The sequence below is a fragment of the Numida meleagris genome, chromosome 1, assembly GCF_002078875.1.
Source record: "Numida meleagris isolate 19003 breed g44 Domestic line chromosome 1, NumMel1.0, whole genome shotgun sequence".
NCBI lineage: Eukaryota > Metazoa > Chordata > Aves > Galliformes > Numididae > Numida > Numida meleagris.
The window spans coordinates 71493381-71510282 of record NC_034409.1 but is presented as its reverse complement, the minus strand read 5'-3'; the positions used below and the strand labels follow the sequence as shown (position 1 = coordinate 71510282).

The 16902-nt window shown below is 38.9% G+C and overlaps 1 protein-coding gene across 3 annotated transcripts in view; it reads right to left on the bottom strand.

The window, feature by feature from the left end:
- Nucleotides 1-16902, bottom strand: part of FBLN1 (fibulin 1) — a 100076-nt gene that overhangs the window by 49612 nt on the left and 33562 nt on the right. For all 3 annotated transcript variants that reach the window (XM_021393120.1, XM_021393110.1, XM_021393099.1), the window contains exons 4-11: nucleotides 15113-15284; nucleotides 12842-12901; nucleotides 7417-7518; nucleotides 6148-6285; nucleotides 4268-4405; nucleotides 2095-2238; nucleotides 1101-1229; nucleotides 487-612 (exon numbers count right to left, since the gene is read on the bottom strand). In XM_021393120.1, coding sequence (XP_021248795.1) covers nucleotides 487-612; nucleotides 1101-1229; nucleotides 2095-2238; nucleotides 4268-4405; nucleotides 6148-6285; nucleotides 7417-7518; nucleotides 12842-12901; nucleotides 15113-15284 — 1009 coding nt within the window. The remainder of the gene's footprint in view (nucleotides 1-486; nucleotides 613-1100; nucleotides 1230-2094; nucleotides 2239-4267; nucleotides 4406-6147; nucleotides 6286-7416; nucleotides 7519-12841; nucleotides 12902-15112; nucleotides 15285-16902) is intronic.

The window sequence follows — 16902 nt, the reverse complement described above, 5'->3', positions numbered from 1 at the left end:
TTAGTAAATTAGTTTGTTTCTCCTCAGATTGTTGCCGCTGTTCTTTGCTCTCAGGGCCATCTCCCTACCCTTTTCCCCTTTCCCCTTTTCCCGGGGCGTGGGCCCTTGGGTCCCCCGTCCCCTTTGTCACGGAATCAGGCCTAACGCCCGTAAACCGTTGACAATGCGCTATCTGTTTCCCACTGTCCTTCAAGGTGTGAGACTTGGTGGGGGGTCATTAGTAACACACTCGCATTTTTACTTCTGGGTATCAGCAAGGCTGATTGTGAAAAACTGGTCACATCATCTAGCCAAAGAGCAATATATTGGAATTGTGGATTGCAATGGCTTTGATTAATCATAACAGCCTTCATGTAATCAAAGGCAGCAAATGGGTTATTTCTCATGCCATTCCAATGCAGTCTTATGAGCTAAAACCAAACAAAAATAGCTGAACAGTGACAGCTACATCTCATACTACATGGTGGATGCATATGACAGCCGTACCTTCACATGACCTGCCATCAGTTGAAAGTTTGAATCCCATGGTACAAGTGCAGTAGTAGGAACCAGGAGTATTCTCACACTTGTGAGCACAAAGGCGGCCTGGATAGCGTCTGCATTCATTGATATCTGCAATGATAAGTATATACAGAGATCTGTGGATTGTCTGGCTTCCTTACAGTATTATTCCGGATGAGAATGCGGCCTCGAGTTTGATTTTTATTTTCCAGATGTAAATTTTCTTGATAGAAGGGAAGGATTTGCCCAAAATACTCATTTAGAAGAACACCAGTGCACAACTGAATTAACTGTATAAAGAAGAAAGTCACTTTGATCTTTCAAAGGAATGTTTTGCAGTAAGTGCATGTAAAAATATCACAGAAAACAATTACATGCACTCTCATAATCTTACCTCATAACAATGTAACAGATAACATGTTGACATTACTAATACATTTTCCTTTAAAGTATCAGTATCTTTTTAGTATGGTATTAGATGTATATAAATAATATAGTAGTCAATATTACTTTTAGATTAAAAAGATTATGCAGAGAGCAGTAACATTCTTCACACAGGTTCATTTTTTAAAATGCCACTGTTAATAGGTGCAACTTACCAATACAAGTTCTACTGATGACATCAAAAGAATACCCAGACTTGCACTCACAGCGGTAATTGCCCGGTCCATTTATACAAACATGTCCTTCACCACATGGCTGATTAGCAGATGAGCATTCATCCACATCTAAAAAAAAATGAAGAGATTGAAAGTACACTTATGAGCATACAAGTTGAGAAAAGAGCAACACTTTTAACTCTTAGTTAACTCTTAGTTCAGATACGTATTTGTGAGCCTTTTACATCTATAAAATAAAGTATAAATTCTTGCTGCCTTACAAGCATGTCATGAGCTTTCTTCAGTGGTAGTTGTAAAAGTGTTTTGAAACAGAAAGGAAGACTTTGATCTAACTACCAGCTTCAGTAAGAAGATTAGAGTAATAAACACAAACCTCTGAATGCAAAATTCTTACTGAACCAGGTATCTCTCACTTGTGCTGTAAATATTCATGAACCTGGGAGGTAAAAATAACCAGGAAATAGATAATCTTTGGAGGAAATTAGGTGCAAAACTATTTTATTATGGATACTCAATATTCGTGGAACAAATCTTCAGCTAAGGTAAGATGTCAGAGGACCACAGTCAGTTATGCTTTGATAAACATTTACAATAATTAGAAACACATGCAAAACACCTCTCTTTGAAAAAGCCACTTTAGCTAAATGCCAGATTAAAGCACATATTACTTTCAACTTTATTTGACTATCTTCTGAGAGACATTAAGCGGCAGGTGGGCCACAGATAATGTCATTTTGCAGGGGCGATTATCGCTATTATTCTTCTCAGCATATAGAGTTTTATGAGTTATCTGAAGTACAGAGAGGATCTTTGTCACTCTTTATGTCCTACGACTGCTATGAGGGAAAAAACAGGATCAAGAATTGATTGTGGAAACATGAAGAACTTTGGGTAGAGTTCAAGAAACAGGTCAATATAAACAGGTGTGTTTCATTTTCTTTAAACTGTTTTATTTTTCAGAACTGTTACTTACCTACACATCTTGTTCCATCTTCGTTGAGATGATAACCTCGGCCACAGCTGGGTGAGATTCGCTGACAGGTATATGAGCCATCAGTGTTAATACATATCTGACCAGCTGGACACGGCATGTTGGTGCTCAAGCATTCATTGATATCTGCAAGAGCACAACAATTTAATGTAATAATCTGCTGCCTGAACATGTTTCTTACATCATTCATGGTCTGAAAGGCTCTACTCATGGGAAAGCACAAATTTATGTAATTTATCCTGTGGGAGTAAGATTGGCAGAGGTATGGAAAAGCAGTGGAAACTGGGTACAGAATTTGTATTTGTTTAAAAGCCTCTGAAAGTCTCTCCTAATAGTACAAACAGATGATCAAGAACTCAGTTTTATCAGCTCAACCAGGTATTTATCATACTTTGCCTTGTCTCATAATAGGCTATCCATATAAACATGTAAGAACTTGAAGAGCTCTGGTATGTATTCAAAAGACTATGCATCCCTCAACTATTCACCTTTTTACGAACTGGACATCATATTAGTTTGTGACACAGATACCCTTTGCCTATTAAAAATAAAGCCTGAAAAGTAAAACCCCAGAATATGTAATGAGATGAAATTAATCTATATTTGAGTATGATCTGGTGCAGTGTATCTAATGAAGAAGATAAGGAACTTGCTGTAAACCAAGGTTAGCAATGAACTATTTGTCTGGGGAAAAGGAGTTTCAGAGTGAGAAATCAGTGGCTATAGGAGGTACTGAGACAGCCTTCATCAAACTGAAATGTTAATGTATCTGAGATCGGGAAGTCTGTAGGAGCAGTCACTGCTTGCGAGTGTATGAGCCTGTGTCTCATAACCTTCAGCAATGTCCAGCTTCATGTGCATACTTAGCCTAAAATTTTCCTCCCTATATTTCTGGGGCATGATCACCATTTTGCACTGTGGTATCGCTAACTGCTGAAGAGTTACTGTTTTCCAGTGGGCATGGTATTAAGCAAAGTACTCCTTTGCTGGAAAAACAGTTAATTTTTCACATAGGGCAGCAGTTGATTCATATTTTGTAAAATCTGTCCGTAAAATTGTTTTGGTAATCATTTTGAGCAAATTCATTTTAGGGGACATAACTATTACTACTGCAAATTAGTGCGGCTGTACTAATGTCAGTGCAGGAATGCTAACTCCTACAGCCATGGATCTAGTGCTAGGTATGGCAGATATATGTCTTCAAAGGTTTGTTGTGCACAGTCATCAGCTCCTTTCATTTTAAAGGCTTTCATTTTGTTTTCAGCATCAGTGTTGCCAGTGTCAGATTTCAGCGCTGCAGAGTATGAGATGGTCAGGAGAACATGGGACTGACAATGAGCTAGAACTGGCAGCTGCTGCTGCTCAGCCAGTTCCACATGTTTAAAACATGCTTTGCTGCTGGGGTAATTAGTAAGGCTGAGACTTGAAAATAATACTTAAGGGGCTAACTGGTAGATTTCTAGGTCACATTAGACAATTTCATTTAGAGTCTGCTGGAAACTGGTAATTCTAACATATTTACAGAAAGGTTATAATTCTATTTTGCAGAAGCCTCACAATAACTTGACAGGTCTTGGAAACAAGCATTAGCACAACGGATTCTAAGCAGTATTTAAAATAAAACTTCTCTTCACACTGTGTTACAACTGGATCATCATTCATACCCAGTCAGATTCTTCATAAGCCATAGCTAAAGGGGGATAGGTCGACTAAGACCTACTTATCTATAGAACTTCTGCATACTAGTATAAACAAAGTATGTTACAGAGGATATCATAACTTAAAGTTTTTTACACTAAGCTTTAGCTAAAATCTTTGGATAGAGGGAGATCATACATATCACTTTTTTTCCCTGATTTTTCTTTTCCAGATGAAATCCCCAAAGACTTAAGGAAAATTCAAACACAGCCAAGTCCTTCAAGTACTTATATCTCATTAAGATATAGATTTAGTATTTAAGTCTTATTTAGAAGGTTTTTTTCTGTAAATCTTATCTGCATGACCAACCCATATCTTTTAAGAAGAGAAAAAACGTAATAGAACAATACCTACATGCATGAAGAATGACTTGAGAAGCTAAGAACTCAGCCAATAAAGCTATAATTTATCTCATAAGCAGCACTTATGCATTCGCTGAGATAAGAGTATATCTTACCAATACAGTTGCCTAGAGCATCTTGTATAAACCCATTCATGCACTGTAGCTTGGGTCGGCAACGGAAAGATCCTGGAGTATTCTGACAGATAAAATCGGGGGGGCAGTTATGAGTACCAGTCTCACATTCGTCAATATCTGGTACATCACAAAAAAAAATTGTTAGGAGTTTGACAAACATTTTCAACACATTTAAAATAAAAGACACAGTCAAAAATGTCAGACACATTAAGCCTGCCGCACATTTTGTGCAATTCAGTGCGATGAACCAGGATCAATCTGAACTGTTGCCTAAAACAGAATCTCAAGAAAAAAGCATACATGTGTGTATGTGTTTACTATGCCATCATATACTCTCACAACTAAAAGGTTCAAAATTACTATAGAGAACCTGAAGCACCATATTCGGCAGTGTTCAGTCTTGCTTCAGCACTGTGCTTACACACAGGCTTAACTTTGAAGTCAGTGGAACTTAATTACATGTCCAAGAGCATTTTTAATTTTAACATTAGACTCAGTGTAGACATTGTTCATTTCTTTCAAAAGGGAATTAGTTGGCCTTGATTCTCATCCATATTAAGGTCTCCTTGAATTATTCTGCTTTAAAATGCATATGATTTCTGTGTACTTTAATATTCTATTCTTTATCATAGAAAACAAATATTTGTGAGTAAATTATCATTTGGACAAATCAGATAAGGAATAACAAGGCTTTATCCAGGAATGTAACCTAGTCCACATACAAGTAACTAAAATTTTGTGTTTGCCTCCTTGCAATGATCTCCTGACATTATTAAAATGAAGGCAATTCCTAGAAACAGGATGCCTTATTTTTCCCATCAATGCAGTGGACAAAACAGGAGAGGCAAACTGCTAAGACTTGTGAGATTCAGAAAATAATTATGGAGCCTGCTTTAAATTTTTGATGGGTTAAAACTGAATTGGGATAAATCAGCTGAGTTTTACATGTTGCACAACTCAGTAATGAGACAAGTATTTTCCACGTCATTTTACAAGGCTTTTAAAAATTATATACTAACATAATTTCTTTTCTATTTTCATCACTATTAGCATAATTAACATATCTTATCCAGATAGGAAATTTCTAAAGCTAACAGCATGCGTAACTTAATGGCTGTACTCCCACTTTTCCACCAGAGAAACATTGTTAATACTTGCTAGTAAGCTATTTGTTGGCCTAAGACTGGTGCAATTTAAATTACTAGAAATTTTACTTCAAAGGGAGCAAAGTTAGACCATAATACTTTGAAAATTATTGTCTGTATATTTTGTGGGTTTTCTATTGGAGTTTGTTCATCAGTTCTTTTTATTTCTGTTGTTCTGTTCCCTATCCCCCAATCTATTACTCTTCACTGATCAGTTCCTATAATAAAGCCTTACCCAGAATTTTGGCTAAGTTCACTTACTCAACGCAATGAGATCACAGTCTGTTTTTGAACAATTGTAAGCTCCAGGGGAATATACTTCTTCATGGTGAAAACCAATTCTACAACAAATGGAATTTTCTGCTAATTTGTACCTCTGCAAAGGTATCATGTCTGGTGTAGCAGTGGATGTACATAACTGCATACTTTGAGTTAGATGCAACTTGGAATCATTTATTGAATAAATAAAAAAAGACTATTACCATTTTTTTTTTCAAACATAGCTAGTCAACAACACTGGGTTTAACATTTTTTTTCCCAAGTTTTACATCCTTAAGAATATTGTGTTTACAAAGTGAATCCCTCTGTAATGAATTTAAATCTCCTGAGGACAAGTCTGCATCTACCTTAGCATTTTGAAATTGAATCACCTGGTCACTGTTTCTTTTTTTTATGCAAGTCTGGAAGATTTCAGTTTCTCTGCCCAGGACATACCTTTGCAACGACTGTCATCAGTTAGCTCATAACCAGTCCCACAGCTCGTGTCCCGCTGACAACGAAAAGATCCTAATGTATTGACACAAGTTTGTCCAATCCCACAGCTGTGTGTCCCAGTGATACACTCATTAATATCTAGAATATGCAAAATGGGAGGCAAGAAAAAAGTGAGAGTAAATTAAAAAAAAAATAAGAAATCCCTGAGAAAAGATTAGGTCAAAGGCTAGTTGTGGGAATACCTTCAAGCAGACATTATTTTGAGCATAAGGATACAAAGAATTGTGTGGATTTGGCCTCAAACTCACAAGCTCACAATGTGGCTGCTTATCTATGTTCTTAGAGTGTTAGTCAGTAAAGACATTTTGACCCCACTGTTAACAGGACCAACAACTGCTGGCTTGCTGCATTTAAGAATGGAAAGAAGTTGTACTAAATGAGAGCAAAGGACCAACTGCTACCTGGTTGTATCCAGTAGCAGAGTAGGGTGACTTCATGAATGAAGCAAACTTTCAGAAACATTTACTTTGCTCTGGATCCCACCCCCACATGGCCTGGGAACTGCTCAACCCATAGGCTGCAACTTTCCACTTTCTACTTTCTAGCTACTGAAAAACATTTATTTTGGGAATTTTTCATTTCCTCTTTGAATCCGTAAGAGTATTTGGCACCCATGTGCGTCAAATGTAAAAGTTCTTCCTTTTTATGTTTCACTCTGGGCTAGTGATAATCTGACCAATCATCGGTATCTATTTTATACTCTGAATTTTGTATCAGAGCTACTTAGACCTCATCTTCAGTCAATGAGAGAAAAAGGCACTCCTGATGAGTAACACCTTTTATTATTGAATAGCTCTTGAGTATTCCCCTGTGATTAATAGCATCAACAACTTCCAAACTTTCTGTCAGCAAGCAGAACAATTCCACTGTATCTCATCTGTCTTATCACTTACTATCTACAACAATAAAATAAAACAGTTTTTTATTTGTTTGTTTTACTCACAATAAGAAGCTCAAGATCTCCTGGGTCTTTTTCTACTCTGAATCCTCCACTTGCTCTAGTGATCTAACATTCTATCTTCGAACTCTTTCCAACATTCTGTTTAAACAACTTTTTTTAAGATCTCACATCCTTCCCCACCTGGGGTAAGCGTATGTACGAGTATTCTAATCTCTTCTGACTGGATCTTTTTTTTCTTTAAACCTACCCTTGCTCTTTGAAAATAAACAAGTTGATAATCATAAAGGAAATGGTTTTAATTCTTTTACCTTCACAGTTTACACCATCTGGTTGAAGCTGGTATCCAACAAAGCAGGAGCAGACATAACTGGATCCTGTGTCTCTGCACTGCTGAGAGCAGGGACCACCACCTAATTAGATTTTAAGAAGTCTTACAAAATTAGGAAGCTCTTGACATGGACTGAAACAAACCACTGACTGACAGGTGGCTTACTGATTTATTCTTAAAGTAACTAAACATACATGTATATAAAAGAAGGAAAGGGCTAAACACTGGAAGAAGTGTTTGAAATTACTGGGGTTTTTTTTAGCACTAAAGAATACAAGGAGGAAGTAAATTAAACAGTTGCTCATAATTCATTATTTTTATAACCAGAAATGTAAATGCTGGGAGCTCAGACACCTCCTCAAGTTTTGCCTGCGAAGTTACAGCTTTAAATGGTTGCTACTGTACAATAGTGATGATAAGATGCATTACCATAAATTAATGAAACATTTTCACTATTAGCTGCATTAGGCTTTATTTTCAGCCTATCAGTATTAGAATCATGCTCCTGAATTAGCTAAAACGTGCTCCTTCCTGTTCAGCAGGCAGGAAACATGAAAAGCAGAAGAGAGTACTGTAGGTGACAAAAGGTTTAGAGAACATAAAAGAATGAAGACTTCCTACTGGGATAATAAGGACTTAGTGAGGTGTGTGCAGGAGTCACAAAGGATGTGGAAGAGAGCTGGGTTTGTTCTGGCAACAGAAAGAGAGGACACTGCAAAATTTACACAAAATTTGGCTTATCATGAAGAAAACTACACTGTTCTGACCTTGTTCAGAAATAAATTAATCACAGAACCGTAGGAATTGTAAGGGGCCTCTGGAGATCATCTAGCCCAACCCTCTATCTAAAGCAGGTTCTCTACAGTAGGCTACAGAGGAAAGCATCCAGATGGGTTCTGAATATCTCAAGAGAGAGAGAATCCACAACCACTCTGGGCAGCTTGTTCCAGTGCTCTGTCACCCTCACAGTAAAAATGTTTTTCCTCGTGTGTGTATGGGAACTTCCTATGCCCCAGTTTGTGCCCATTACCCCCCTTTATTTTTTCTGTTGCTAGGCACGACTGAAAAGAGCCTGGCCCCATCCACTCGAATCCCACACTGTAGATATTTATAAGCATTGATAAGATCCCTTCTCAGTCTTCTCTTCTCCAGGCTGAACAGTCCCAGGTGTCTCAGCCTTTCCTCGTAAGGAACATGGTCCAGGCCCCTAATTGTCTTTTTTTGCCCTCTGCTGGACTCTCCCTGGAAGTTCCCTGTCTTTCTTGAAGTGAAGAGTCCTGAACTGAACACAGATGTGGCCTCACAAGGGCAGACTAGAAGGGGAGGAGAACCTCTCTCAACCTGCTGGCCATGCTCTTTTTAATGCATCCCAGGATGCCATTGGCCTTCTTGGCCACAAGAACACACTGCTGGCTCATGGTCAACCTGCTGTTCACCAGGACACCTAGGTTCTCTGCGCAGCTCAGACCAGCAGGTCAGCCTCTAACCTGTACTGATGTATGGAGTTATTCCCCCCAGGTGTAGGACTCTGCACTTGCTCTTGTTGAACCTCATAAGGTTCCTCTCCGCCCAACTCTCCAGCCTGCCCAGCTTTCTGGTGTGTCAACCACTCTTCCCAGCTTTGTATCAGCAAACTTGCTGAGGGTGCTTTCTATCCCTTCATTCAGATCATTGATGAAGATGCTGAACAAGACCAGACCCAGGACCAACCCCTGGGGACCACCAGTAGCTCCAGACCTACAATCAGACTCTGTGTCACTGATCACAACCCTCTGAGCTCTGCCAGTCAGCCAGTTCCCAATCCACCTCACTGTCCACACCTCTATCCTTCCCTACAAGGATGTTGTGAGAGACAGTGTCAAAAGCCTTGCGGAAGTCAAGATACACAACATTCACTGCTCCCTCCTCATCTACCCAGATGGTTACGACATCACAGAAGTCTATCATATTGGTCAAGCATGATTTTCCCTTGGTGAATCCATGTTGACTACTCTCAATAATCTCCTTTTCTTCAACTTGTTGGAGATGACATCCAGAATAAGCTGTTCCATCATCTTCCCAGGGTCAGAGGTAAGGCACCTCTCTCATTCCCTGTGACCTTTCAAGACAGCAGCCTGGCAATCACTTCTGCCAGCTCCCTCAGTATTCGTGGGCGCATTCCATGAGGGCCCCTGGACTTGCGTGTGTCGAGTTTGCCTAGATGATTTCTAACCACATCCTCCTCAACCACGGAAAAGTCTATCCTTCCCCAGACTCTCCAAGTTTTGGGACAGTCTTGGCAGTAGAGACTGAACCAAAGAAGGCATTCAGAGGTCAAAATTGGCTCTCCTGAAATCCAGAGTTGCAATCCTACTTATTGCCTTGTCTCTTCCATATAAAATCCTGAACTCCAGTATCTCACGATTGCTGCATCCAAGGCTGCTGCCAACCTTTACATTCCCAACCAGCCCTTCCTTGTTTGTAGGAGCAATGTCTAGCAGCACACCTCTCCTCGCTGGCTCCTCCACCACTTGTATCAGAAAATTATCCTCCATGCACTGCAGGAATCTGCTGGACAATTTGTGCCTGGAAGTACTGTTTTTCCAGCAAATATCAGAGTGACTGAAGTCCCCCATGAGAACCAGTGCCTGTGATCATGAGGCTACTTTCAGCTGTCCGTACAGGGCCTCATCTTCCTGATCAGGCAGCCTGTAGTAAACTCCTATAACGGTGTCACCCATAATAGCCTTCCACTTAATTCTTACCCTCGAGTTCTCCACTCATTCAACATTAATCCCTAGGCAGAGTTTCATGCGTTCCAGTTGTTCTCTCACATAAGGAGCAACTCTACCACCCTCTTTCTGGTCTGTCTTTCCTAAAAAGTACACAGCCATCTATGACATTTCAGTCATGCAAGTTGTCCCACCATGTCTGTGTAACCACAATGAAATTATGGCTCTGTGACAGTGCAGAGATCTCTAATTCTTCCTGTTTATTCCTCAAGCTGTATGCATTGGTATACAGGCACTTCAGAGAAGACAACAGTTGAGGATGCATGTTTCCCTAGAAGGATGCAAGAGGATCCTCTGTAGCTATACAAACCCTTGAGGCGGCTGGCCTTCTGGCTCATGTGACAGGATGCTGCTAAGGAACATATGTCACTGTTCTGGTTGGCCTGGCTGATTCCCAGTTGGTAGCAATGGCATAAGCATAGCCATTTTGGACCCCACATTCCAAGCCATTCAGTTTAAAGCCCACTTCACTAAGTCAGCCACCCTACTACCAAAGATTGCCCTGCTTCTTCTAGACAGGTGGATCCCATCCCTCCTTAACAGGTTATAATCTTCATAGAAAGTCCTACTGTCATAAAAACCAAAACTCTTGTGATAGCATCAGCCATATAGCCAGGAGTTGATAGGACTTGATGTACATCATACATCTATTTCTGGCTTTCCTCTTTCCTCTGACTAGAAAAACTGAAAAGTTGGGCAACAGTGTTCTTTACTTGTGGTCCCATGGCTTTATAGTCTTCTTTGATTCTGCCCATGATCTGGCTTCCAGTTCAAGTCTACATGAAAGAGCAGTAGTGGATAGTAGTCAGAGCTCTTGACAAGCTGCGGCACCCTTGCTAGCATCATAGATCTTGGCTCCTGGGAGGCAGCAGACCTCTTGAGACTCCCTGTCAGGCCAGCAGAGAGGAGCTTCAGTGCCTTTTAACAGGGAGTTATCCACTACAAGCACATAGTGTTTCTTTTTACGATATCCACTGCAAGCCGCTGGTATTGTTTCCTCTTGCAGATCTTGGTCATTGGTATCACAAGTGTCTATAGCTGTAAGAGCTTCATATCTGAAGCTGGAGGGTAGGGACTGAAGTAGAAACCTATTTTTGTGGGTCACCAGGGACAAAGGTGCCTCTCCTTTTAATATTCGCAGAATAGAAAAACAGTTATATACTTCCAACTATTTGTTTTAACAATATTGATGATATTAGTACAAACTCTTAGTACAAATCTATCTTCTTTTGTTTTTCAAGAGAATGGTTGGATAGGCATTAAACAAGAAGTTTGAGATAAGCATTACCAACGTGGGCAAATGCAACTATCATAACTAAAACTTTCAAGTGAATTAAGGAAAATCATTTTAAAAATTATCACAGTTTCCAATGAGAGCCATTAATAGAAAACAGGAAATTAGTTCTTCAGTCATAGTACAAGCAAAGGCAGTGACACTACATGGAATCATAGTCTTGAGTTGAGATGGCCAGCTACTGCTTTCTGAACCTCTGCTAATAATGTGAGCACCAGCTAAGCAAAGTAAAATCTATTGTTGAGTTGCTGGAATAATAGAATTTATTTCCCCATGTGCCATAACAGCACTCCAAAACAAACTGTTGGAAGTTGTACTTCTTAAGAAATTTAAGTTTCCCCCTGGTGAAGTTTGGAAAATCACAAGTAATTTTAGCTTGCCAAGTTTATCAGAAAATATACTGCAGACAGAAACTCTCATTTGTAATTAGTCACAACAATACATCTCTTAGAGACAGCTGATTAACTGACAAATGCAACAACTGATTACATAAAGAAATAATGCTAGGAAAATATGTAACACATTTTTATGCCATCTCTTGTACATCACTAGCAGCTAGAGACAAGGGTTAGCGCTAGTGTTGGCTTTGACAAGCTAATGACCTTATATACATTTCCAGCCTCTCTAGAATTTAATACCAAAACAACATGCAGCACAGTAAATCATCTCTCAACTGGAAATGAAGTCCATTAAATTGATTTTAACCTAAATACATTACTTACTTAGTTTTGAAATGCTTGTAGAACATAATATATCACTACTGTTTTAAGTTTATAGACATATAAATCACATGTGACAAGCAGTAAATCAGAATACTTAGCAGAACAATAACCCAACAACACATTCTTCCCATGAGTCAGAACTGTCCAGTTAATGAGGACACTAGATGCTTTTCTTCCTTTTTTTCAGGAGATAAATCTCAAAAGGAAACAAGTTCAATTTTATATCCAATCACTCTGATTATCCCAAGAGGAGAATAAAAGAATGCACATATTTAATTTAGCATCCATATAATCTGAAGAATCCAGAGTACTCCATGCATTCAATAAGTAACACAACAGAGGTATTATCAACTAGAAGTAATATGAAAGTTACATGTACTATCTAAGCTTCAGCTGGCTAAGATTCAACTTCACCACGATAGACAATGTCTTCCTTTAAGAACAACTGAGGCATCACATAATGGTCTACTATTTCTTTAAAAGGATTTTGATTCTGTTATTTTTACTCTTAACTAGCTTAGGCAAAAGGTTTGGACTAATCACTAGATCTAAGCCTGCTAAACTTCACTGGAGGCAATCACAAAAGACCTGGCTAACAGGACTAGTCACATGACTTACCTCTGCAGCCATCATGAAGATAAGGATCTTCCTGGTCTAGTTCCTCCTTTGAAATTTCAACTAAAAAGAGGAGAGAGAGGCATTAGAAGAGAAAGCCCTTTTCTTCTCACAGTAAAAAGCTGCCTGCTTGGGATGGGGTTCAGACCAGAGCTTTGGGATACAATGGGACAAAATTAAAGAGCATTATTTACATCTTTTACAGCTATTTCATACATAAATTTGACATTCAAATGCATATGCCCATGAGGTATTTTCCAGCTGACCGATTCAGTATGAAAGTCATGCTGTAATCAGATCATATATGGGCTGAGATTTTCAAACGCAGGTTCTTACCATTAGGCTTTTAACCAGAGCTTAACCTGATTTTCATAAAACATGTTGTTGAGGCATGCTTGGTTTCCACTGACTTTACAGTAGCTTGGGGTACTTACAGTCTTAATGAAAATCAGATTAACCTCAGTTATTTATTTAGACTACATTCCAAAAAAACTCCACACCCAACTTTTGGGAACCTAATTATAGCATTCTTTCAAATATACTTCATGATCAGCAGTATGTTTGCTGCATACAAGTCTCCTGAGAGTTATTTCCTTCTACATTAAGGGCATAAAAAGGCTGGATACATCCACTCCTGAATCCCCTTCCTTGGCCAAAGAATTAGCTAGTGGACTTCCCCAGTCCCCACTAATTTAAATACTTCAGAAATGGTAGGCTGGTAGTGATGTTTGTAAAAACGCAATCTCAAAATACTCTGGTTATTGAATAGGAAGCTTAGTCACATTTCAGTACTTGTCCACATGCCTTTCAACCCATGGTTACTTACAAGAAAATACTACATCATGGATGTGGAAGCAAGTTTGTGTGCACAAAGTTGAGTTGGTACACAGACCCCTCAAGCCATAAGGGTACATTCTGGTCACAGAGAATCTATTGTAGTTTGCCCAAGTCTGGTCTGACTTTATAGAGTACTTCTGGGACGTAGTAGCAGAGATTTCTCTTTATGTGACCAAGAAGGTATCACACATGGAGTCACTCAGTCTTACCCTCTGCAGCATAATTCCTGTGTGCCTTGCTATTGCATAATACAAACACAAGGTGCTAGTCTAAGAAGCTGTCTTACAAGATGGAAGAGAAGTGTCTATTCATGTTGTTTGCTCTGCCTTTCTTTGACACAGATTCTGTGACTTACGGAATATTTGACATACGTTCAACCACATGGTTGTCTCTCAGTTTAGTGAAAAGAATTTTGTCCTGCCCTACTTGCTGATATCTTTACATTAATGGTCATTGTGAGTGCCAATTGCCCATGGAATTAAGTGGGGAAATACTGCACAGTGTGTTTGCAATTCTGCACTTTCAGGTATTGATAGATTTCTCTTGTCATGCAAATAATTTGAGCCTGCAAATTCCTAGCATTGACACAGTAAGCTACATGCAAGGTATCTACCCTGCAGTTACATACCCTGCAGCCAGAGCAAACGGACAAGGGCAATTTCCCTGCTGTGACAGCAGTACACAAAGAAATTTGCAGGCTATTTCTAAGGGTTACTTGACAAGGGTGTACACTGACATAAGCAAAATTTCAAAGATCTAAAACAAGTCTGATAACACACTGGCTCAGGCACACTAGTGCAAGTTTTTGCTGTGGGGTTTAAGTAGTCCATTTTTAAAATCTGCCACTGATGATCTACAAGCCAGAGTGCATGTTTTCAGTGCTCAGCTGTCCATGAAGGGAGCAGAATTCTACAGCATGACTTTTCTGCAGTTTCAGTTAAGTCTGTTAAGTGAAAGGTGAAAAAAGACAAAAATAGGTCTGTAAGAATCAGTATGTCCATGCTGATTCTCTTCAGATCTGTGGACTGGACTAGGTATGGAGAGGTGTGCCAAGAGCTGCTGCGGTCCAGATCTCCCTCTCCTCTGACAATGTCAAAGAAATGCAGACACTATGTTGTCCAGAAATGATCAGTCCTTCCAGCATTTCAAATCTGCGGGCACTTGTCTCACACAAAAGGCAACATTGGAATTCCACATAGCTGGCAAAGTCCATTTGGCTTTTAAATCCAATTAAAAGAATCAATTGTTTAGCTTCTTGGAATATACATTTCAGCCATCACTAGACAAAAAATGAGTTCCAATATACATGCATCATTAAAATGTTAGAGAAGATCTCAAATTAGGGGAATTGCAGCAGAAATTCTTTCAAATACAAACAGTCCTTGTACCCCATATCATTTTCTGTCTCAGTCTTTTAAAATTTGCAACATAAAATACCTTGTTCCTTTTTAGGAGCGTCATCACTGATGGACACATCTGTGCCTTCCTGACCTTTCACACAACAAGCTCTGAAGACAATTCCACACTGGTATCCTATCTTCAGGTTAGGTTCACAACTCTGGCCTTGAACTTGGGCAGTTTTTCCCAGTAAACAACAGTAACAACATTTCTGTTTAAAAAAAAAAAGAGTCATATCCTAGTCCCAAACAAATCAGTTTTCTCAGTAGCGTCAATAGTGTTATTTCACCTCAGCAAACTGGTCAAAATTTTCTGCAAATTCTTCAACAACTTCTGCTATGCTTAGCCTCAGATATTTTAATCTGTAGTTGAGTTCAGTGAGCTCTGGATCTGCTTACATACAGCCAAACTTATGTAGATCTCATTATGTAGATCTCATAAATAATATGTATATGTGAATGTTGTGCACAAATACACCAATATGGTGTTGTGGAGGACCAGAACTGTCTACCTGTGTATACAGAATTACACTGTTCTCTGCCTGCACACCCCAATTTCAAACAGCAGAGAACAGCGGGAACTTTTAACATCTCTGTGCCCCTTTTATATCTCAGTTTTCCCATAGAGGGCATTGCATCTATGTTTCTCTCGTTATATGGCAGTAAAACGTTCATTTAAAGCATAGAATAGCATGAAGGTAAAATAATAAAATATTTTTTCCTTGTTTCTTCTTTTTTTTTTTATTTTTTTTGCAGCAGATGCTCTGGCTTCATCACCAACATGTCTGGGATATTCCAGTATTCTGGATGATATTAGAAATAAAGACTTGATCTTTTTTTTCAAGAATTGCCACATTTCTGAGTATTTATTTTGTCTAACTTGTCTAATACTTTCCTGAGGCATCCTTCTCAAAGTTTTAAATATGTCGAAAATTTTGGTGGATTTCCAATTTTTGCAAACATTTTTTAGAATACAGAAATTAAAACTGAGCTGAAGATTCATTGTTTGGCTTAAGATCATGTACTTTTGACAACCAAACGTTGAGTTACAGCTGATAATTTGCCAAATTGTCCTATTACATCCTTCTGGATATCCTCACTGGCTTCTACTGTTATGCATATGAAGTAACTCACATCTACTTCTTTGTCTTGTCACACAATGCTCAAATTGGGAGTTACAGAGTTCCTCTGGATGTTTTTGTAGTGATCATTCACCCTGCTGTTCTTGAAGTGCTGAATAACCATATGTTCTTTATCTCCTACAAGCTGAGACAGCACTTAAAAAACCTCTGTCTCCAGCTAATGTAAATCTTCAGCTATAGAGCCTGCTATGTCTTAAAACGTCTGTGAGAAACTGACTCCTCGTTTAACATAATTGCACACATTGAACCATTTGTTAAAGCCTATATTTATTTTAACTGTGCACTATCCATCTTCATTTAACATCTTGATAATGATAATAATTTAGATTGATATACCATGGCAAAATTATCTAGAGATGGAAAGCGTCAAACATTTTCTTAACTGATGTTTATCGTAGCTGGCTTTTAATACTGACCCTAAAATATTCTGTACTGGAAGTTCTACAGCCTAAGATTTCTTGTTCAACTACAGAAGTAGGATGAAGAAGCTGATGGATGGCCTCATACTCAGAACACACTTAGAACTCTCTACACTTGCATACTCATCTACACATGTAATCTGCGAACTTGGAAAGTCACTTAATTCTCTGTTTCTCTTTCAGTTCTTCCACCGTGGAATGGTAATAATATAGCAGCAATAAGGCTTGTTTAATTGATGTTCACAGAGCTCTGTGGTACGCCAAGACAC